At 41.2% G+C, this 25,212-nt stretch overlaps 1 protein-coding gene across 1 annotated transcript in view; it reads right to left on the bottom strand.

The window, feature by feature from the left end:
* The window catches only part of DNAH9 (dynein axonemal heavy chain 9), a gene marked incomplete at its 5' end in the record, with an annotated part of 292,809 nt that overhangs the window by 84,987 nt on the left and 182,610 nt on the right, over positions 1-25,212 (bottom strand). Inside the window, 5 exons of the mRNA XM_084863896.1 lie at positions 3,149-3,409; positions 8,639-8,872; positions 9,068-9,229; positions 9,594-9,736; positions 23,520-23,643. Coding sequence (XP_084720022.1) covers positions 3,149-3,409; positions 8,639-8,872; positions 9,068-9,229; positions 9,594-9,736; positions 23,520-23,643 — 924 coding nt within the window. The remainder of the gene's footprint in view (positions 1-3,148; positions 3,410-8,638; positions 8,873-9,067; positions 9,230-9,593; positions 9,737-23,519; positions 23,644-25,212) is intronic.

Here is a 25,212-nt window from a genome sequence, read left to right as displayed (position 1 = left end):
AAGGTACATGCCCTTGACTGGAATCGAACCCGGGTCCCGTCAGTCCCCAAGCCGACGCTCTATCCATTGAGCCAAACCGGTCCCGGCACCAGCACCCATTTTTGATAAAAAACTCTCAGCAAAGAGGGAACAGAGGTATCATACATACTTCAGCATAATAAAGTCTATGTATGGCAAACCTATAGCCAACATTATACTCAATTAGCAAAAACTAAAACCATTTCCCTTAAGAACAGGAACAAGAGAGGGATGTCTGCTTTCATTACTCTTATTCTATCATACCTAGTACTGCAGTCTTAGTCACAGAGATCAGACAAGAAGAAAAAATAAAAGGCACCCAAATTGGAAAGGAGGAAGGCAAGCTGCCATTGACCTTATCTCCCTCTTCTAGGGACCCTTAGGATGCATTAGGGCCCAGCTGGATAATCTAGGACAAACTCACCTCAAGATCTTTAATTTAATCACACCAATGAAGTCACTTTTTCCACATGAATTAAAATTCTCAGCCTCCAGAGATTAGAGTGTGAATATCTTCGAGGGTGGAGGAGGCATTCATTCTAGCAAATAAGAGCATTTCTCTTTTGCCCAGAGAAATATTTGCACATATGCAATAAAGATGTGTGCACAAGGATATTTGTATTGAGGGAAAAAGAACCTAATTAATCACTCAACAATAGCTAAATTAAATACAGTACAATTATACCATGAGACAGTATGAAGCATTAAGTAAACTTTCAATGCATGTACTGGCATGAAATACTCCTATTTCATGAGGAAAAGTAAGTTGACATTATAAGGAGGGGCAGAAATAGATTTTAGTTATGAGTACAAGAAATACAGAGTTTATTCTTGTATTGTTATTTATTAATTACTAGAAGCCCGGTGCACAAAATTTGTGCATGGGGGATGTCTCTCAGCTCAGCCTCCACTCTTTTGCAATCCGGGACCCTCTGGGCATCCCTCTCACAATCAGGGACATTGACTCCTAACCACTCACCTGCCTGCCTGCCTGATCACCTCTAACTACTCTGCCTGCCTGCCTAATTTCTCCTAACCACTCGCCTGCCTGTCTAATTGCCCTAACCCCTCTGCCTGCCTGATCACCCCTAACTGCCTCTGCCTGCCTGCCTGATTGTCCCTAACCATTCTGCATGCCTGCCTGATCGCCCCTAACTGCCTCTGCCTCTGCTCCCACCACAGCTTTATCCGGAAGGCTATCCAGAATGATGATTGGAAGGTTGTTCGGCTGTCAGACCTAATTGGCATATTATACTTTTATTATTATAGATAGTATTATTTTCCATATGAACAACTATAAACCTACTTTTGCCCCACCCTGTACATTTATATTTAAATTATGATATACTTTTTGTGTGCATTTGTATAAATATAAATACACAGAGCAGAACTTCTCTCTTAGGAGAGTGAAAAAGAGGGTGATTATATATTTTATGCCATTTGAATTATTTTTAACAACACAAATGTCATTATATATTGTTTATATAATAAAAAATAAGCTCACTGTAAGAAATACAAAGGAAATAAATAAAAAATTTCCAAATAACTTTGTAGGGAGAAAAAGGGGCCATGAAATTGTAAGCAGAGCTGTTTCTTAACTAGGCAGGAAAAGTTTTATTGGATTTATTTCAGTTTAGCCATAAAAGTGAAATAAAACTGCCAAAGCAGAAACTGAAAATGTGCACAGACTCACTACCAAGCTCTGATTTGCAGGTTTCCCTTGTATTAACTAAAGATTCATTGTTAACTTGGAAAATGAAGAGAAAACAGGGGAGTGGTTCTTAAATACCAGAGTCCTATGAATGCAGACAGCTCGAGGGAACTTGAGGGACCCTTGAGTTCATGAAGCAATACTTCCCTTATTACATGTGGTCCAGTCCCATCTATCCCATTTCAGCAGTGGGTGAAATGGGTGAAGGGTCAAAAGGTTATAAGATTAATAAGTCCTGGGGAAGAAATGTACAGCGTGATGATTATAGTTAACAATATTAAGTTGTATTTTTAAAGTTGCTAAGAGAGCAGATCTTAGATTCTTATCCAAAAATACCTCCAAAAATTCCCCATTGTAACTCTGTGTGGTGGATGGGTTAGCTAGACTTATTGCAGTCATTATTTTGCAATAAAAACAAACATCAAATTTAGTTTGTACAACTAAAACTAATACAATATCATACGTCAATTGTATCTGAGTTTAAAAAATGCTATTTGAGATCCATCAATGAGTTGTAACCTGTGGACTGTAAACACCAGTCCACAGGTCCACTTCTTAGCGATAAATGAGGTTGCTAAAGGTCCTTCTGATCCACCTGGAGGGACTCATCTCCACATCAACTTCCAAGGAGCCCACGGTGACCCTGCCTCAGACACACCTCACTCTTTCCTGCAGCCATGTCTTTGCAAACGTGACTCCTCTCCTGGATGCTCTTTTCTAGTAAAATGCACACCCTGTGGTCATGAAGGGTTTTCTCTTGCTTCATTCTACCTGCCAGGCAGTCAGCTGTGCCCTCCTCTGTGCTCTCAAGCCTTTGGGAATGAAAAAGTTTCATTTCCGTTAATGTAATACATGCACAGAATGTACAAACTCTAAGAAAGCTACAAGGCTTAAAGCACAGGCCACTGCACTCCAACTCCAGCTCTCCCAAATCCACCTCTCACAGTTTCTCCCAGCATTAATTCTGCATCCCACTCTTTATCCATAAACAACATGCTTATGCTGCTATGTTTTTTCGATTTAAATGCTATCAAGCGACTTTCTATAAAGTGTGAATTTTAGCTATTTTTACTGCCTTCCTTTCCCTTCTAATTGTTCTCCCCCCACTATCCTATATAATAAAAGGCTAATATGTTAATTGACCAAATGGCAGAATGACCAATCACTATGACATGCATGGACCACCAGGGGGCAGATGCTCAATGAAGGAGCTCTGCTCTGGTGGTCAGTGTGCTCCCACAGGGGGGAGCACCGCTCAGCTAGAAGCTGGGCTCACAGCTGGCGAGTGCAACAGCGGTGGCGAGAGCCTCTCCTGCCTCCAAGGCAGCGCTAAGGATGTCTGACTGCTGGCTTAGGCCCACAGGGAAGTGGAGAAATCTGCTGCCGTGAGGGTGGGCAGGCACCACAGACACATCCTACCTTATTGAGAGTGTTGAGAGCTGCCTGGGCTGCTGTGAGCGCGGGCTCTGCTTTGGCCAGGTCTTCTTCACAGTCCTTCTGCTTCTGCTGCACCTCCAGCATGATGAGGGCCACCTTCTGCTCCTCCTCGTCTGCCATGGCTTTCTCTCGGCTCACCTTGTCCGTCTCTACACCCACCTCCTGGATCAGCTTGTCTGCATCTTCGTTCTTCTGTTTCAGCTCCACTTCCTGAGTGGCCAGCTTGGCTTTCAGATCATCCACCTGCAGCGGAGAAGAACCAGGTTTATTGGGAGTCGAGGGACTTGGTTCACAGCCCTGGTTATCTGATCCTGCAGAGCAGGTAAGAATGCCGACTCCTGATGCGAAGGTACGAAGCTAAGCTCTTAGCTGGGACCAAGCTCCCAGACCTGGGGAAGGAAAGGAACCTACTGTCAGTGTGGTGGAAGGTTCTAAGCAACACACACTGTCACCAGCCTTTCTCCTTGATGCCCAAATGACTCGGGCTGCTTCTCACTGACATTGGTGTTTGTGTCTCATAAAAATTCATGTGGCTAACATAATACCTTGCACATAGTAGGCCCTTAATGAATATGCCATTGTTTAATTGAAATTGGCTATTGTGGTGTATAACAAGAATTTAGGAAGCAATAAAAGGTGAGTGTCTACTGTGTATCCTGAGGGAGTGAATATATGGACAGTGGCCAGACCATATATAAAAGTAGAACTCTGATCTACACTAGTAGCCACCTGCCCAGGAAACCAACTTAGTACTTCCACTAAAAAGCTCAGGAGGCCAGCCTGCTGTCAGTCAGACACACAAGAAGTCAGACAGCTCTCTAAGTAACCATCTAAAAGACAAACCATCACCTGTGTAACAACTGACCCAGAATGGCCAAGACCATTGATAACTGACAACTTTGTCTCTGTCTCCAACTTAGGACCAGCCAGAGGAAGACAAATGCTCCCACCCTGATGGATCAGACAGGTGCCCCCTTCTAGTCAGCCCGCCTCCACCGGCCCCAGCCAACAACCTCCACCAGGGCATCGCCAGGCCTCCTGTCCCTCCACTGTACTGCTCTTCCACTGCCTCTCCCGCCTGCAGGTCTCAGCCAAAATGCCAGTGATGTGGCTGACTCCCTTGCGAGAGCAAGCTCTGAATAAAGAGCTTTCCCTTGTTCTCAGTTGATGGGTCTTCGTTTATGTCCACAGCCCAGTTAGAGCAAGCTGAAGTGGGACAGCAAGAGGCTCAATGGTCCAGATGAGCTGGGTTCGCCATCCAGCCTCCACATTTATATGTAGGTTGGAAGCAGTGATGGGAATATCAGCACCCAGGAGACTGTCCATTTCTCGGATCAGTTGGAGAGACAGGAATGGTTTTTTATGTACGTTCGGTTCCCTAGAATGTGGTGGTTCCGATGCAGCCCCCAGCTGAGCACCATCAGTGTTGACTGGGAACTAGTTAAAATTCAGAGTCTCGGGCCCACTCTAGGCCTATGGAATCAGGAATTCTGCGGGAGGGGCCCTGTAGCCTGTTTTAACAAGCCCTCTGGGTGAGTCAGATGCTCCCCCAGGTTTGAGAATCACTGGCATAGTGTTATGGCCCTTTTGCATGCAGAGAGAACACTCAGATCTATTTATTTCTGGAAAGCAAAAAGCCACTGTATTTGCAATAGGGCCCATAAATTACACCCAGAAGGACCTCTTGTTTCTCACTTTCCTTCAGTCTATTTCACACAACAACCGAAGATTACTTCAGAGCTCTTAGAACACGGTAAGCAGATTCAACTGCTTTATGATGCAAAATACATAAGGAGAAATATAAAACAGAGGCTTGGGCGTGCCGATAATTCCCTTTTCACGGCAGATCAAAAGAAAAGGAAAAGAAAGCAGAAAAAAAATGAATGCTCCTTAATTTAGTGTATTCATGGGGACTGGAGACTTTGCATTAACCCCGGATGGAGGCCTGCTCCCTAGAGCACGTCCTATATCCCCATGTCGGAAGGTTAATCCATTTCCAGCTCCCGTGGCTCAGCTGCAGAGTTCTTTCCACAAGGACAAAGATGCAATTGTAAATCAAAATGATTGAACCATATAATCACTCCAGTCAGCAAACACAACAGTAACTTTTTGTTCCTTTTTAAATCTTGGGAGATTTGAGAAAATTGAAGTGTGTTTTTTTTTTTCCTTGTTTGTTTTATTGATTGCAGATATGGCTTCTGACCTCAGACCCAAGGTAAGTAATCACCTGCATGTGAATGGGAGCTTTATAGCTCTTAAACGGTGACATGGAGTGACAGGCGGGACCTGTCAGTCAGAATTAGGCCGTTCCCCGCAAAGCTACAGAGAAGGCATAACTCAGGTTCATTTCATGGCCCTTCTGTAACAGAACAGGACATAGAATAGTTTACAGGCCATTTTTCTCCCCTCTTTTCTCTTATTCAGAGCATGGGAGCCATCCTCTAGATCTCTTCTTACTCAGACACCCCACACCTGGGAAGGAAGCGTGCCATGAGCACGGAGGGCCCCTTCCCTCAGTCTTGCTAGATCCGTGAATATCTTGTGTGGCAAGTGGGGGGGGGGGTGTTGTCTGAGTGGGGTGACGGCAAAACTGGGGTGGGAGATGCTCCCTTCTTCAAGGATCAGGCTCCTTTTGCTACAAAGAGATGGCAAGCTGCCCAGGACCTTCTCCCCGGGGATCTGGAAAAAGGAGAGGGGATCCCAGGACATCCAATAGCGAGCGAGCGAAAGAGAAAGAGAGAGAGAGAGAGAGAGAGAGAGAGAGAGAGAGAGAGAGAGAGAGGGAGAGAGAGAGAGGAATACCAGTGATGAGAGAGAATCATTGATTGGCTGCCTCCTGCATGTCCCCTTGCTCCCCTTACAGGGAATGGAGCCCACAACCCAGGTATGTGCTATTGACTGGAATTGAACTAAGGACCCTTCAGTTGGCAGGCTCTCCATCCACTGAGAAAAAACTGCTAGGGCAGGCTTCTCCTTTTTAAACAGAGACCACCTGGCCGGGAACACAGACGTTTATGCTTTCCTCATTGTCTGTAGAAAATAGAATACTGGGTGCTGTTCTATGGGTGTAAGAGCACCTTACCTATTGCTTGCTCCCAGCAAACATCCTCTACACAGACTGATCAGCAACTCCCAGAGCATAAATTGTAGAATGTTGCTGATAGGGATGCAGAATGTTCTGAGGGTGACATAGGTGGTGGTGGTGGTGGGGGGTGGGGTGGGCAGAAAGTAGAAAAGGTGGGGGATGTTTAAAGAAAATCTGGCAGTACTTCCTTCTGGGATTCTTTCTTATGCTGTTTTCTACATATTCGGAGATTGACAGAAGCAGGAAGTGATTGGGAGAGAAGATGTGACCTTTCTATACAAAGGTGAACACCAGGTAAACTGCTCGGATCTGAGCTGGGATCTGTGTATTTCAATCTGCCCTAAACTGGAACGTTAAAAAAAGGGCTTTGGTTATGACACAAATAGCATCATAGGTCATTGTCACATGTCATTTGTTGACATGCCATTCATTTCCAACAGATGTCTCACCAAGTGTGAAGGTAAGTGGGAAAAAACGTCTATATAAATGCAGAACAAGGAAAGCAATGGCATCCAGAAGACCAAGGAAGGAGAAGAACGCAGCTCCGAAGATAACCCGATCCTGGATCTGGAAACAACACTGAGGGAGCTGTTTGGCATAATCAGTAGAATGGTTTTATGTAATACAGTTGCAGAAAAACAGGCTAAAATAAAAAAGCAATAGAGAAGAAAAAAAGCATAAGATAAGGAAGAGCTGTTAGGGTATTAAAAATGCAACAGCATAATTAAAGTGTTCGCTGGAAACACGGGAAGCAGAAGCAATATCACACACTATTAAATTAGGATTGTGGGGAAGAAACCTGCACAGCTTCCCTGGGAGGTAGAAAAAAAGGCCAAAGGGATGAAAACCATGAGTGAGGACAAAACAGATGTGGGCGCAGGGAACCATCCAGCTAGTCATTGCCCCTGCAGGAGAGGCCAGAGCAGATGAACAAAACTGCACAACAGAGGGAAGTTTCCACGCACGAGAGAGAACACGACTATAGATTGCAAGGGTTCACTGCATCCTGTTAAATCAAAGGTGGGAAGCCCTTTTTTCCTGCTAAGGACCATGTGGATATTTATAACATGTGAGGGCCATACAAAATTATCAACTTAACATTTAGCCTGCTGTGTTTGGTCAAACATTTATGAACTCACCCCTAACGCCTTGGCAGGGCCAGACCAAATGATTTTGTGAGCCTTACAGGGCCCGCAGGCTGGACGTTCCACACCCCTGCACTAAATGAACTGAAATCTTTTAGCTATGAATAAAAAACAAACAAAAAAAAAACAAAAAAAACTGAAGTGGGGAGAAAGAACAAATCAGAAGAAAGGGTATTCAATACAGCTATCCCAGAAGCAAAGCTCAGAAAATGTCAGTAACTGAAGGGCTTAGATAGCTATAGGAACATGTGATGTCCAATAGGTAAAGTGATCACAATTTCAGTTTAATTGTGCAAGTGAATGGAATCTCATCACCACAATGAGAGACCAGTTCTGCTGTGGCTAAACAGATCCCGGAAAGGAGCCATCAAAGATCAGCAACGTTTGACGGGCAGGGACAGAGCAGGGGCTAGAGGTGTTCCCAGCTCTCCAGGGAAGAGCAGTATATTAACTCAAATAAACTTGTTCCATCTGGACAAGTAGAAAATTAGAACAAGGACAAGGCAACAGGGGCCTTTTTTTGATGGCCAACCACTTAGAAATATCTGAGGAAATGCAGGAAATGAGATAGGGTTTGTTTAAGAAACTACGTTTCAGTGGCTCTTTGATAGATAATACTGTAGGACAAAAGAAACAAAAGAAAATTGGTAGAACCCTGTAACCATTTCTTTCTTTCTTTCTTTTTTTTTATTGATTTTTCACAGAGAGGAAGGGAGAGGGAGAGAGAGCTAGAAACATCGATGAGAGAGAAACATTGATTAGCTGCCTCCTGCACACCCCCTACCAGGGATGTACCTGCAACCAAGGTACATGCCCTTGACTGGAATTGAACCTGGGACCCTTCAGTCCACAGGCCGACACTCTATCCACTGAGCCACACCGGTTTCAGCTGTAACCATTTCTTCCAATCATTCCCGTTTGGTTCTGAAGACAGAAGGGAAATAGACTGGTGAGGAAAGCCGTGCAAAAGGAAGAGATGACAACGAGGAAGAGAGCAGAGGAGCTCTCCGGGATGTCAGTAGCAGGGAGAGGGAGCAGATCAGACCTGAAGATGAGGATGTGCCCTCCTGTGGGAGAGGTTGATATTCACTCTGGTACTATTTCTGAGAATGCTGGGGCCTCCAGAAAACCATGACTCATGTTTGGACCTCAAGTGAGGTCCCTCCAGTTCTCTGAAAGGAGCTGCTCCCCACTCTTGTCAGCCACCCCCGGCGGCAGGAGCGATTGAAAGGCTGTTACTACCTGGGCAGAGGTGCTGTGGAGCTTCAGCAGCCCGTTCTCGAGCCGCTCAGTCTTGGACTTGAGCTCTTTGCCATTCCTGCGCAGCAAGCTCTGGTAGAGTCTGATGAACTCCAGGAACGACTTGGGGGTGGTGTAGTTGTAGCGCTGCTCATTGCTCAGATAAGACTGGGATGTCTGGTTGACACTGGTGTGGACAAAAGCCATGAACTTGCTAATCGACTGCTTGACTGTGGGCTAAAAATCAAAGAGCAGGAAATAAAGAGATAGTCTCTCCATGAAGACTGGGGGTAATCCACCCCTTACTGCTTCCCCACATGGAAAGTTGTTCCCACAACTCTATCTGAGCTTGGACGCTGGAATTCTGGACATGGAATTCCTTGTGCCCTGAGGTGGGAAGAATCTGGAGGAGTGTCTCCCTGGCCCTCTCACCTCAATGCTCTCCGTGTTCTGCAAGAAGCGGAGGCTGACAGACTCCAGTGCCTGCTGAGGCCACTCGTGGAACCAGTCGATAGCCGTGCAGTTCACAATGGCGGGGAACTTCCTGCTGCGGACCCTCAGCTTGTTCCCCACAGGAGAGAAGCAGAGAGTCACCTGAGAAGTCAGAAAGATGGGAGAACCAAAAAGGTATCAGAGACGTACTCATGGAGAGACAGATACATCCTGGGATTCTTAATGTCCCTGGAAACGGAGAAACACATCCAACAGAGACAAAAAACTGTAATTGACAGCTAGCTTTTCAAGCCATGGAAGTGGGAAACTTAGACTGTATGAGGCAAGAGGGAGGCCACTGCCCACGAAACAGATGAGAAGAGATCCTTGAAAAGGCTGAGAAGGGCACTGTACCCTCAGCTCCCACTCTCAAGACAATCAGCTGGGACACTGTGTCCAATATATTATGGGGCTTTCATGGACCAGCTCTGGTCCTGTCAACCCTGGGCAGTAAACCCTTCCTTACCTTCAGCTGTCGTCGGACCCGATCTATAAAGAATTTCCAGCAGTTCTCTCTGTTGTCAACAAGACCTTGGCTCTTGACTTCATTCCTCACATTGCTTACGATGTTTTCAACTTCATCATCAGAGTAGAGATCTGGGATCTCTCCTGGGAAGAAATGGAGTGCAGATGGACAGTTATGGCATCTGTCTGCACGATACAATTGGACATGGTATTTTCAATCTTGGGACACAGGTCCTTTGGATTTTAGGCCATCCTCCACCACTCTGGCTGAAGAAACTTTACAGATACTTATCTCCTCCAAACCCAGGCAGGAAAATATAATAACACCTTACAGGATGGAACAGGGTGCATGGTAGCCTCTTATGCTGGGTCAGCAGCTGGTAGCCCAAGAGTTTTCAGTAGTCTTTTTTTCTTTTGCTTAAAGCTTGTACTTACTAACTACTGTTCTAGAAATTGTGCTGATAAAAAGCTTAACATTTAGCAGGAGAAATAAAATAGATGTAAAGTAGCTATATGACCTCGCTAAAAGGGCCACTTATATATTTAAGTCTATAGATTTAAGAATGAGCTATCACACTATGCTGTACACCTGAAACAAATACAAATTAATATTGAATGTAAACTGCAATTAAAATTAAATTTAAAAATGACCTATCACTTTTTATTAGTGAAAAAGGGGCTAGGACAGGAAATTTAGTGTAAGTCTGACATCTTAACTCAGTGGGGAGAAGATGAACATTCAATACATAGTATTGGGAAAACTGGGATGTAGAAAAAAGTTATGGTTGGATCTTTATATTCCACTGGAAACCAGGTTATATCCTAACTGGAATTATGACTCAACTATAAAAAAATAAAATCATAAAAATTATAGAAAAAATGAAAGGAATATTTTACAATCTCTCAGTGGGGAAGAACTTTCTACTATAATTCAACACTGATATTTTTATAAGATATTTGGTACTTACAAATTGATAAATTTTACATAAAATTACATAATGAAAACACCATAGGCAAAGTATAACAGCAACAAAAGAAAACCCTCTCAAACAATTAGGAAATATATGCTTTCCAAAGAAGACATACAAGTGGCTAACACGTACATGAAATGATGCTCAACATCACTAATCCTCAGAAAAATGCAAATCAAACCACAGTGAAATATCACCTGACTTCTATTAGAACAGCTATTATAAAACAAAACAAAAAATAACAGTGTTGATGAGAATGTAGAGAAAAGAAAACCCTTGTGCACTGTTAGTGGGAATGTTAACTGGGATGGCCACTATGGAAAACAGTATGCTTCCTCAAATTAAAAACAGAACTATCACATGATCCAGCAAACCCACTTGTGGGTATATATCCAAAGGAAACAAAACCATTATCTTGAAAGGATATCTGATTTCCCTTTCACTGTTGTATTATTCACATCGTTGTACTATTTACAGTTGCCAAGGTTTGAAACAACCTGTGTTCAGTAATGGATGCATGATTTAAGAAAATATGCTGTATATATGTACATAGAAATATATTTTTTTGTTATTACAATTTTATTTTTATTTATTTATTTATTTATTTAAATTAAATTATTATCTGTGTACATATTTTAACATTGCCCCCCCCTCCCATACATACCCTCCCTCCTCAGAGTTTTGTGTCCATTGGTTGTACTTATATGCATGTATACAAGTCCTTCGGTTGATCTCTTATCTCTCCCAGATCTCCCTACTCTCCCCACTGTAATTTTATAGTTTGCTTGTTGCTTTACTGTCTTTATATCTGTCTTTGGGTTTGTCAGTTTATAATGTTCTTTAATATCCATAAATGAGTGAGGCCATGTGGTATTTCTCTTTCATTGACTGGCTTATTTCACTCAGCATGATGTTCTCTAGTTCTATCCAGGTTGCTGCAAATGATGAGAATTCCTTCTTTTTTATGGCAGCATAGTATTCCATTGTGTAGACGTACCATGGTTTTTGGATCCAATCATCTGCTGACGGGCACCTAGGCTGTTTCCAGATTCTAGCTATTGTAGATTGTGCTGCTATGAACATAGGGGTGCATATATCCTTTCTGATTGGTGTTTCTAGTTTCTTGGGATATATTCCTAGGAGTGGGATTACTGGGTCAAATGGGAGTTCCATTTTCAGTTTTCTGAGGAAACTCCACACTGTTCTCCACAGTGGGAGAACCAGTCTACATTCCCACCAGCAGTGCACGAGGGTTCCTTTTTCTCCACAACCTCGCCAACACTTGTCATTTGTTGATTTGTTGATGTTGGCCATTCTGACAGGTGTGAGATGGTACCGCATTGTTGTTTTGATTTGCATCTCTCGGATAATTAGTGACTTTGAACATGTACGTAGAAATATTATTCAGCCTTAAAAAGAAGGAAATCTTATTATTTAGGACAACATGGATGAAACTAGAGCATATTATGTTAAGTGAAATAAGCCAGAAAGACACATATCACCTGGTATCACTTATATGTGGAATCTCAAAAAAAAAAAAAAAGAAAAAAAAAAAAGAAAAAAGAAAAGAAAAGAAAAAGAAAAAGTCAAACTCATAGAAACAGAGAATACAAAAGTAGTTGTGGGGGGCTAATGGGCGAGGAGAGATTGGTAAAAGGGTTCAAACTTTTATAACTTATAAGATAAAATAATTTTATAAGTTAAAATATAAAAAAGTGAAATCACTTGTGAATAAGTAAAATAATAAATCTGACTTATTTGCTTAGCATGATATTCTCAAGGTCTGTTCATGTTGTCGCAAATGTTAGTATTTCATCTTTTCTGATGGCTGAGCAGATTCCATGTGAGACATAAAACTGAAAGCAATGAATGAGCAAACAAGAAAAAACAAGAAAACTAAAACTTATAGACACAGATAACACTATAGTGGTTACCAAAGGGAAGGGGTTGGAGGTATAGTAAAGGGTAAAGGGGGTCAAATATAGGGTGATGGAAGATTTGGGTAGTGGGCACACAGATGATGTATCATAGACTTGTCCACTTGAAGCCTGTATAATTTTATTAATCAATGTCATCCCAATAAATTTAATTTAAAAATTAATTAAATAAAAATGCAGTAGAGAAAAAAAGATGAGTAAGGTTTGAAGAGTTAACGTGTAATTTAGCGACTATAGTTGATAACACTGTATTATATAATTGAAATTTGCTAGGAGAGTAGAACTAAAATGTTCTCAACAAAAGAAAGGGGGGAAAAAGAATATGTGGAATCTCAAAAAAAAAAAAAAAAAAAAAAAAAAAAAAAAAAGAAAGAAAAGAAAAGAAAAAGAAAGAAAGAAAGAAAGAAAGAAAGAAAGAAAGAAAGAAAGAAAGAAAGAAAGAAAGAATTGCCAGGGGCTGAGGGGTGAGGAGAGGTTGGTAAAAGGGTTCAAACTGTTATAAGTTATAAAATGAATAAGTAAAATAATTTTATGTTAAAAGATAAATAAGTGAAATCATTTATGAATAAGTAAAATCCTAAGTCTGTCTGACTTATTTGCTTAGCATTATATTCTCAAGGTCTGTTCATGTTGTCGCAAATGTCAGTATTTCATCTTTTCTGATGGCTGAGCAGATTTTTATAGTCACTAAGTTTAATTCAAATTATAGTTAAATAGCTAATCTCCTTAAAATATGAACACACACACACACACACACATACATACACACACGCACATTCTCTCTCTATGTGTATATAAAAGAAATTCTTCACAAATGAAGGAAAAGATCAATAATTCAACAGAAAGATGGGATAACAAGTATGAAAAGAGGGTTCACAGTACAGAAAGTACAAGTGTTTTTAAACATGAACAAATGCTCATTTGTAGTAACAGAAATGCACATTGAAACTATGCTTAGTTACTTTTTTGTTTGTTCAAGTCATGCAAATGATTGGAAAATACATAGACACTCAACCTCACTCATAATAATATAAATGCATTTTGAAATTACTCCTAATAATACTGTGTTTTTTTTACCAGACTGTCAAAATATGAAAGTTAATACTATATTAATGAATAATAGATGATGAATAAAAATTTTTAAAATCCTAACTAAATAAGTAAAACGAAAGCAGGGTATATCCTAGAAATGCAAGGATTGTTAAATATTAGAAAAATAAATGAAAACATTCACTATATGAATAGAGTAAAAAATAAAGCAATATGACCATCAAAATAGATATACACATTTTCTAAAAATTGTTAGCAAACTAGGAATAATTGAAATTTCTCTTAATCCCATAATAGATATTTATCCCAGACCCAAAGCAAACATCATAACCAATGCTGAAAAACTAAAATATTGTTCAAATCAGGAACAAGACAAGCGTGACATCTCTGTTTTTATCTAACATTATTTGGATGTCCTGAGTTTTTAAAAATGTTAAGAAAAATAAATTAAATGTATAAAAATAGTTAAAAAATAAGGATCATTAAATATGAGAATATACACATAAGCTATCAGAACTCATAAGAATATTTGACAATAAGCCTGCTAGATATAAAATAAAAATTGGAAATAAAATGGCATTTCTGTACTTCAGCAAAACATGTTTTTTAAAAGTTATTTAAAATACCATAAATAAATAAATAAATAAATAAATATGGTAAGCTGTTATAAATATACAAAAAATGTGCAAGATCTTGATGTAAAAACTATAGCATACTATTAAAGAGAATAAATAAAACCCTAAATAAATGGAGAGAAACACTGTGTTCACGGGTGGGTGATTCAGTATTACCAGTATCATAAAGATGCAATTCCAATAAAAAGAGATAGTAGGTTTTGTTTTTGATCTTGACAAGCATATTCTAAACTTTTATGGAAGAGCAAAGGGTGAAAAATGGCCAAGATATTTGTGAGGAAGAACCAGAGGAGGGACTTGCCCCACCAGAAATCAAGTCTCCTCATAAAGCTATGCTATTAAAACATGAAGTTGGTGCTGGGGTAAACAGAACAATGAGTGAAACACCTAGAAACAAACCCAGATATAAGTAAGAAATTGACATAAAAAAAAACCAGTGTGCAGCCCTAGCTGGTTTGGCTCAGTGGATAGAGCACTGGCTTGAGATTGAAGGTTCCCTGGTTCGATTCCAGTCAAGGCACATGCCTAGGTTGTGGGTTCGATCCCCAATAGGGCGTGGGCAGGAGGCAGCCACTCAATGATTCTCTCATCATTGATGTTTCTATCTCTCTCTTCCTTTCCCTTCCTTTTTGAAATCAATAAAAATATATTAAAAAAAACAAAAAAACACCACACACACCAAGTCCCCCCCCCCCCCTCCAGTGAGCAGATAAGGGATGGACTAAATCAATGTGATGTTAGGGTATTTCAATATTAATATTAAAAGATAAAATTAGAATGCAATATGAAAATATATTTCAGGTGAATTAAAGACATGAATATGAAAAGTAAAATAGTAATAATTTTTAAAAAATATATTTTATTGATTTTTTTCAGAGAGGAAGGGAGAGAGCTAGAGAGCTAGAAACGTTGATGAGAGAGAAACATTGACCAGCTGCCTCTTGCACACCCCCTACCGCAACCAAGGTAGTACATGCCCTTGATTGGAATCGAACCCGGGACCTTTCAGTCCGCAGACCGACGCTCTACCAGAGTCAAACAGGTTTCGGCAATAAAATAGTAATAATTTAAAAATAAAATACATGAGATTATTTATTTTTTATGGTGTTGGATAGGACAAAGTTTCTGACACAGCACAAGAAGCACAGAGCATTAAAAAGAGTAAGTTTTACAACATAAACTAAATCAGCATGACAAGAGTCAGATACAGACTTCAAACTGTATAATGAACAAAGAGATAGTATCCAGAATGTATAAAGAACGCTTACAAATCCATAAGAAAAAGACAAAGAACTGAGAGCTAAAGGGAAAATATGTAAGTAGGCAAATCACAGAAGGGGAATAGTCAAGGAACCCTTGAGAAGATGTGCCACGGTCACAAGTCATAAGGGAAAGGCAAGCAATGGTATTTCATTTCAGACCCATTGGCAAAATTTATGTCGGACAAACCAAATGTTAGGGAGCTTAGGAAGAAACGGGTTTTGGTCAAAGAGCAAATCTGTATCACTACTCTGGGGAGCAACGTGGCCCTTTGCTGTCAGGTTGAAATGCACAAACCAGATAATTCGGTAATCTAAGTTTGGGGCCTGAGTGTAAAGAAACTTGCACATGCACACCAGAGGTTTCTTCTTTGCAACACTGTCCATAATTGCATGGGTGTTTGTTTTATTATTTTCTGTATATCCAACATATTTTATCAAGAAATATAGCAAAACATAAATGAAAAAAGTAAACGTGGGTGTGAGGATGTGAAAACTGTGAGGTTAGATTCAGAAATGGATAGGAGAGCCAGAATAGAACAAAATTCTGAATCAGAAACCAGGATGTGGGCTCCTAGCTTAGATGGAAGAGTTGGCCATGGAAAGGAGAAATGGTAACATGGGAGGAAAGGAGGAAATGGCGAAGAAATGGAGACAGACTGGGAGGTATGAGATAGTTGTGTGGCTGATACTGACACAAGTTTTCTCAATGACAGAGATGAGCTAGAGGGAGGTAAGAACAACGCAGCGTTGCCATAGCTACCATCTGAAACAGTGGGCGTGATGTAAGGGTGCATGTGGTTCTCTCTAGGATATTCTATGGGTATCAGAAAAGCTTTCCAGTATAAGGCGTTAGGTGGGCATGGAAACTATGTGGACCTGGAATCACATACAAGCTCCTCTTTAGAGTTCTTCACATTCACGTTTCTTCCTTGCTCCACACCAACATGGAAATGTTGGCGTCATAGAAATGTTCGAGGCGGCAGAGCCCCGGGGGCCACCCTCCCCATGCTGCTTCTCTGAGGACTGGGTTGAGGGCCTCAAAGACGGGTGGCTTGGCAAAGGCCTGTATCAGAGCAATCAGGAACTATGACTCCCCTCATCACTGAGGCTCTGCACTTCCCAGAACCACTGTATCTGGAAGAAATTCACGCTAACTCTCTGGCAGTGTCTGGCCTACACAGTTCGACAATGCTTATCCAGCCGGGCATTTACTGAGAGTTTTATACTAATTAGACTTAATCATTTAAAAGGTCCAAATAGAAAAAAAATTATCATGAAAGTGATCATTTACCTTTCTTCCTTAATTGAGTGAACTTGATTTAATTTCCATTCAGTAAGTTGTTTCATAGCATGCATATAAAAGAATCTGTGCTATAACTTGTCAAAGTAAATATCTCATTAGTAGAATAACCCATTTCATACTCTTTTGATAAAAAGGGGTCAGAGAAAATTGTGAGGAAAATGAAATAACATTTAGTGTGTGTTGGATTCAGTAAGTTCTGGGCAGTCTTTTTTTAAGCATATATTTAAAAAATATATTTGTATTGATTTCAGAGAGGGAGGGAGAGGGAAGGAGAAGAAAAAGGGAAAGGGAGAGGGAGAGGGAGAGAAAGAGAAACGTTAATAATGAGAGATAATCATTGATTGGTTGACCCCTGCACAACCCTCTACTGGGGATGGAGCCCACAGTTGGGCATTTGCCCGAACTTAGAATCAAACATGACCTCCTAGCTCAAAGATTGATGCTCATTCACTGATCAACACTGGACAAGCTCCAAGTTCTTTAAAAAGAGAAATACTCCAATAGAATTGGCATAAGCCATTCCCATCAGCTTAGGGGCTGACTGCCTGTAGTGGCTGTCTTTTCTCCTTCGCCTCTCTCACAATCTGCATTTCCTTATCTATTAATATCCTAGAGCCCTCCAGCGAGAAATTGGATTCCTTTCGGTCTTATCATCTCTAATAATAGATCTGAATTCTTCATCTTTCTCTTATTTAAAATAGGTTTATGCCTTTTTTGTGTTTTATGAATGAGATCATGGATACTGAGGAAGCAAATTAGGGTCTGCCAGCTAACCATGGTCCTCTGCTCCCTTTTGTATGGCATGCAAGCTAATTTTTGATGATGGAAAAAAAATTGAAGTACTAATATTTAATGACACATGAAAATTACAAAGTTCAAATTTTACTGTTCATAAGTAAAGTGTTATTGGTCATTGCCACATTCACTCATTTAGGTGCTATCTGGCTGTCTTCACACTACAGTGAACGGGGTTGAGTAGTCGTGGCAGAAACAGGATGGCCTGAAAAGCTGAAAACATTTACTTTCTGATTCTTTCAGAGAAAGTTTGCTTACTCTGGGTTATGGGAAACCCTCAGTGCCAGAATGTTGAAAGCCTCCAGGCCATTTACAGACCATTTCCATGTTCCTAAGATGGTGGTGTTTGTGACAAGATCTCAAGAACCCAGAAGATGATCACCAGATGGAGGATCTCGGGATGAATACCTCTGAATTGGAAATAAGGTTTGCCTTTTCAGATTTGTTTCCCCAATTTCTCCTGACAGTGTTCCTGTCACTCATTGTGTGATGTAGGTGGCCATGCTGGAGCAGGAAACTGAACTGCCAGAGGGGGTTTTGTGCTGACACAGGCAGAGGCTGTTCAAATATTTGAGAAGTTTCCTCCTGAGACCTAGATTGGGAAGCCCTATTTCTGCCTCCAAATGCTTGCAGGATCCATGGGGTCATTAATGTGCCCTAATGTTTGGCGAGTCAGAGTAATCACCTTCTCTGTGCTAGTCTGGGACTCTCAGAGGCTACAACTACTTTTGGGTGAGGAGACCCTGAGAGTATAATGTGGTTCAGTTAGTTGGCACTTGGTGACAAAAAGGGCAAAGGAAAGGGGTAGATTCTCTGTGAATTATTAAGCTTTACACTGGCTTAGTGACTCTGACCCCAACTAGATCGAACCTTTTTCAACAACATTCCCCTGGTCTCAAGGGAGAAAAAGCAAGGGAAAGCACTAACTATCTTAGCACCCAGTCCCCCTCTCTCTGTGGCTGGAAACCTTCTCAAAGCACCTGTTCCACAGTAACATCTAATGTGTAAGACAGAATATCATTCTCGTGATGTTGTTCACCTCAGTTTGACAAACACCTCCTGAATACTAATGATGGGCCAGGAGATGCATGAGGCACTGAAAGTATAAATGATGAAAACAAGAGCATTTCAATTATGTCAGTATTGTTTTATTTCCTAAGCTGGGTGGTAGTTATTTAATCTTTATATTTTGTGTCTCTGGATTATTTTATAACAAAAACGTAATCAACAACAGACAACAGAGGCTCTGCCTTTTATGAGCTTTCACTGTTGTTTTAATGCAATAGTGGTGTGTGCAGCCATTGAGTGCGACAGAAACATGGAAGGATGCTTCTCCTTCCTCAGGGTGACAGTGGGTCAGTGCCGATCCCCTAGAGTAGGGGTGTCGAACTCAATCAGAGAAGGGGCCAAAATCTAAAATCCAGCCTAAATCGCGGGCCCAATGGTTTACTGAACAGTCATAAACTGATAATGTCATAAACTGACAGCGGAGTGCAGTGATGACAGCGCGGTGCGGGCCACATTGCAAGGCCTGGCGGGCCGGATTTGGCCCGCGGGCCTTGTGTTTGACACATGTGCCCTAGAGAGATAACACCCAAGACGAGTCTTGTAATATGGGTTGAAGTTAATCCAGACAAACAAGGATAAGGGTGTAAGGTTCCAAAGGAAGAGTATGAGTAAGTAGGGATGTCAGGAACAGAGCAGTGTCCTGTCAAGAAGAGAGGAATTAAGAGATCAAAATGGGGGAACAGGAGCTAGGAAGGAGGGGAGGAAACAGGTCAAAGGCGGATTTTTTTTTTTTTCTGTACAAAAAGATCTTATTTTGCATTTAGTGAGCAACTAATGAAGGAATTCAAGTTTAGATAGATAATTTTGGAAGTAGCAAGGAGAATGGATTCGAGGGAAAATTGCCTGGGAGGCAGAGAGATGAGTTAAAATGAAAGATGGAAAGATCAGTGGTAGCCATGATAGAAAAGATATGGATTCAGAAATGGCCAAGGAGTAAAACTGGTGGCAACTGATGATCTCTTGGATGTAGGTGGTGAGCGAGAGGTTAGCAATATAGGAGGGTGCACAGAGACATATTAGTAGACTCAACCTGGATGAGAAGTTAGCATCACATGAAGAAAAGAAAAGGCTGATTATTCAAGCATCTTTTTGTATTTCCCTTTTGGCATTTCTGTTTGGCAGCTGGGAAACCAAACAGGTGCTGGTTTAGATGTTTGCTGTCTGTGGTTCGATGATGCATCTAGTGAATAGATGCAGTGAGACCACAGAGTATGTGCGGGAGATCTGGTGCGTGCTTGACAGGAAACCCAGTTCCAGGTACTCACGGGAGAAGAGCAATCCAATGCCATGTCTGTTACAAACATTTCCAGACTCCACATTTTCATGCGTTGTGTGCAGACCACTAAATGTCAATCTTGGATCTAGTGTTAAGTACACTGTAGATGAGGTTATCTTTACACATTTTATATAACAAAAGGAGATTTGGCTCAAGTATTAAAAAACAGTCTGGTTCAGAGATGGAGAGGCATATGACTTTACAAAAGAGAAGACAGGACTGGATTTGACCTATTCCAACAGACCACATAGAGGCTGTGTGATACTCATTTTTGAGCATAGCAGATGCTGAACATGGAAGCTTGATAAGTGGTTTTGAATATATGATTAGAAAAAGTGATCTAGTTGGGCCAGGAAAGAGAAACCTTAATTTTGGAGTAAGCAATTAAGCTTTTTGATAAACAAAAGGGAAGTCCCAACATCAAATCTCAAGTAAAATGGAGCATGAAATCTGGCAGTCATGAGAGAAAAAGACACCACACCTGGAGCAGGCTAAGTCTTTTCAGCTGGGACTGCCATAAAACAGGCTTTCTGGAATGATGGAAAGCTAGTTGTACGTGCTGCCCCAGAAAGCCAGGGCATGTTGCCTTGCTGTTACTGATTTTGGTTCAAGAACCAAGAGAGAACAAATTTCATAAGAATTTTATGAATACCTGGGTTTGATGGCCAGTGTACACTTTTAGAAGTAACTATACTGGAAAATAAGAACAGAGCAAGAATTAAATGTTTCAGATTCAGTAAGGGCAAATATTTCATCCATAGTTTCACCAGCAGCTGCATGACTCCCATTAAGGACTTTGGTAAGCCAAGGGAAGTGATCAAAGATATGCTTTCTTTCTTCATTTGCTCTGACTGGGTGGCCACCCTGCCTCCTATACAGTTACGTATCTTTTGCTAATTAAACCAGGAGTTTAAGAACTCTGTGTGTAAGATTTATTTCTGTCTATTTATAATCTGCCTCAGATACAACTGATACAATGATAGGTTCTGAAATGTTTGGTTGATGTCAGAAGTGGGATTAATGAGCTGAGTACCATCAGTATTTGATTTTGGAAACGGTGCCAGAAACCAAGAGATGAAACAGTGAGCTAAAGAGGTGTGGGACAAAACCAGGTAGCCCTTAGTGTGAGATGAGTAGTCCTGAGGAAGATGCTCTTGGGGGAGAGTTGAAAAGTGGAATTCACTTACTGTGCCTTTGTCTTCAACCTAACGGGACTTGTAGATAACTTGTAGATAATAGGGATGAGTTAATGACAAAGTAGCCTGATTGCGTTTCTTAGTCTCTACACTTATATAAGAATAAAGTGATTGCATAACTCCATAAAATTGAAAAACTAATGGGATGAGGAGTTTCTGAGGAATCACTGTAGCTCTAAACTGGCAGAATCCCTGCACTGGCAGTCAGTTAATTTCTAGCCTGAAATTACTAATTTGACAAGGAAAATTAGAACAAAGATATGCTCTATTCTCCTTGTCAAAGTAGTTAAGAAAAAAGGTAGAAAGATTAGAGTAGAAAGGTATTACTTTTAATTTTATCTCCATTATAATGTGTTTGTAAGTCTTGTTTTTATACGGAAGCCTTAAAAGAGAAACAGGAGTGTCAAGCTCCGTGATGATGAAGCTGCCTGAATGCACTGCTTTCACTGGGTAGGACGTCAGAAATTCATTTAAACTTGGAAAAACATTTTTTTCCTAAATGAAAAATTAAAAATATGTGAGGACTGAAATTTCAATTGGTAAAAGTATAGCATCTTCTGTGTCTCAGACATTATTTTAGTGTCCTGGCTAGATTGGAGTCAGTTGAGACACCAGGTGAGGGTGGCAACAGGCCTGTCATCTCCAAAGCTATAAGCCCTTGGAAACATAATTTCACCCTCTGTGGTTGAGTTAGAAGTTAGACTTTAGGGTACAGCTTGAGGGAAGGAGGATAATTGGACTTCTCTCTCATTATGCAGTAAAATAATAAAAGGTGAGGCAACGCTGTAGGGGATATACAGCTGTAGAGTTAGTGGGATGTTAAAACAACACAGTATTTAGGAAAGGAAACATGTATTGTATTGGAGGAGAAGAGGTATAAGAGCTAGGAGGCAAACTCCTGGGTATAAAATTAACTTAATTAGGAAAAGCTGAGAAAGATACAGGAGTGTGGGATCAGTGTAATACTTGGAGCCAGCACAGTAAGGGAACTGGAACCCTGGTCCTCACCATGAACACTCTAACATTTGCCCACAGAGCCTGGTTAGTGAGTGATCTGGGCCAGGGACCAGTGGCTCTTGGTGGACGTAAGAGTAAAATGGCCTGGGGAACAGGGTGCACAGTTTGAAGCCGACAATGGTTCTGAAGCAATAATGTTCCTAGGATTGCATGGCAGGAGCCCCACCCTGATACAGGACATGAGATAGACCATGGGAGAGAATATTGTGGTCACGGTCTTGGGACTCTATAACCTAAAGAGTATTCAGTTAAAGAGACAGGGTGTGAACTGTGGAGAAATTAGCTTTCTGGAATTCTGGAAACCTGGAGGCAGAAATTTTATTTAGGAACATCTGTGCACTGACTATTTTTTTTTTTTTTAACCCAGACGAAGAAGTGGTTTTGCAGATGCTGAATCTGGCTTAAGAGTCAGAATTTAAATTTCTCCTTTAAATTAATATAAATATATATACATACCACATTAAAATGCATAATTTATGTACTATATTGTCTTCTTGGGTATATCTATAATAATAAAAGCATAATATGCTAATTAGTGTGGACATCCTTCCAGATGTCCTTCAGGACGACCTTCTGGTCGAAGCCGGGGCTGCAAGGGAAGCCTGAGTCCCAGGTGCCAGAGGGAAGCTGATGCCGGCAGCCAGGGGAAGGAAGGCCTACACTTGCACGAATTTTGTGCATTGGGCCTCTAGTTTATTTATATATCAGATATATATATATATATATATATATATATATATATAATCAGATGGATTTGCATATATATAGATATTTTTCTCTAGAATGGTTGACCTAAGTCCTGAATTCCTAAATAAACAGGGATCAATAAGGACAGCAAAATGTCAAGATTTGAACTTTCAACTGAAGTTGCATATTTCATATATAGTGTCATAGAGCAATTGACATCCCTTGTCAAGTTTTTTGAAAACCAAGAAAACCATGAAGAGGTACTGTTCCTGCTTCCACTTTGCTTCCCAAAAGTTCTGAATCTTTGATTAATTAAACAGGCAACCTAACCTTGCCCGATTGTATATGTTTTTGTGAATGTTTTCTCTTTCTGTGTATCTTCCTGCTAAAGCTTAACCCACTTGAAAAACTATAAGCATTCTATCGATAGTTTCGCTCTGACTTGGCTTTGGGGAGGGAACTGCAGGCCTTTAACCTGTTTTTCTGATTCTCAAATCTAGTCCTGCTAAGAGAGCCCAAGATTATTGTCTATTTTGCCATGAAAGATAAGTGAAAAAGCCAGGTCAGCAGGCCCAGCATCAATCCTAGAAAAACCCTGATGAACCAGTTCTCCACTGCATCAGTTTTCTCCCTCTTTTCTCCGACCTATTTCATTCCTCTGATCTTGGACCAAATGACTCCCAACTCCAGGGGAAATCTATTAGATATTCAGGTACAAAGAGTCTCTTACCAGATGCCAAGAGATCGTTGATGAGCACAAGGAACTTCTCATCAGCCACCTGGGCATCAGTCATGAGAAACACTGTGCTGAGGTTTTTCACCCCTGCTTTCAGGCACAAGCCAGCCAGATCCATCTGCAGAAACAATCAATATTAGAGATCTCTTCGAAGAGGGCCTTCTTGCAATCAGTCCCCACCCACTCTTTAGGAATGGGCCATTTTCTTGTCTACTTTCATTGTAAATAAAGCAAAATGGCAGCGGGAGGTAGGGAAGAGCTCTATTTGCACTGACAGTCAGGATAAAACACCTCATTCCCAGGCCTTGGTTCCAATAGAGGTGGGCAGGTAAGATTAAATAGTGGTGAGCTTTAGTTCATAAAGCCACTGTGGCAGCTTGTTAACTTTTAGAGCTCCTGCTTTGAGCACAGAGGTAACAGCTTTCCGAAGGACAGAGAAGACGCATATAATCATACAGATGAATGACTTGCCCCAGCAGGCAAGTGAGTGCTCTAGGTTTTCACAGAGCCAGACATTTGGGGTCCTGGCCAGATGGCTCAGTTGGTTTCAGCATCATCCTGTACACCGAAGGGTTGTGGGTTCTATTCCCAGTCAGGTTGTGGGCTAGATCCAGCCTTGGTTGGGGTGCATGCAATAAGCAACCAATTCCTCCCTCTCTCCCTCTCTCCCTCTCTCTCTCCCTCTCCCTCTCTTCCTCTCTCTCTCCCTCTCCCTCTCCCTCTCTCCCTCTCCCTCTCTCTCTCCCTCTCCCTCTCCCTCTCCCTCTCTTCCTCTCTTCCTCTCTCCTTCCCTCTTCTCCTCTCTCTAAAAATCAACGAATTGTCCTTGGGTAATGATTAAAAAAAAAGGCACTTGGGAATACTTGCCTGGGCATGTATATATTTTATTCTAGCAGCATCTCATTTTCTTATGACTAGCTCCAGCAAAAAAATTCTGTTGGAAAAATCATGTATTGGCAGACACACACACACACACACACACACACACACACACTCGCCTGATAGAAAATTAACATCCATTCATAATTGCAGGTAGATACAGTTTTGGGCTAGGATTCCAAGCCTGACGTTTTCCAATTTAGTCAATCTTGGTTCCTTTGTCGCATCCCTCTCATAAAGCTCAGGCATCAGTCCCTATGTTGGTCTTCTGCCTCTTGCACCACTCAAAGCTCCCTTTTTAAAAGCCTCATACATCTCCTTACAGCAATTATTCATGTTCAAATAAATTCCCCCTTGAAGTTAATAAACTCCCTTTAGATCAATGGTTCTCAAACCCATGCATTTGCAGAATTACCAAAGACAATGACTCTCAATTCTCATTAGAATCATCTGGGGGTGTCCAGGGAGTTGCCCAGCCTAGGTAAGTCAGAATTTCTGGGTGTGGGTGTGTGTGTGTGTGTGTGTGTGTGTGTGTGTGCGCACTTATTTGAAGCGTTTCTGTGTATAGCCAAGGCTAAGAACCACAGTCGTGAGTCATTCTGTAAGTGCACCATTCTCATATGCACAATGTTGTCTTCTCTCTTTTTAGAAGCAGTAAAGATTGACCTACTGTGAACGTGATGGGAGGCAGCTGGACCAAGTGGCCTTCGAAAGCTATAGAGAAAGCCTTGCTCCTCTTTCAATGTGGCTCCCAAATGCCTGATTCTGACATCAGGAAACGCCACTGAAGGTCCCACAGCTGGTGGTT

This window comes from Pipistrellus hanaki (genome assembly GCF_964339955.1).
Source record: "Pipistrellus hanaki genome assembly, chromosome: 16".
Lineage (NCBI taxonomy): Eukaryota > Metazoa > Chordata > Mammalia > Chiroptera > Vespertilionidae > Pipistrellus > Pipistrellus hanaki.
The sequence above is the reverse complement of the archived record's forward strand: the minus strand, read 5'-3'. Positions and strand labels throughout refer to the sequence as shown.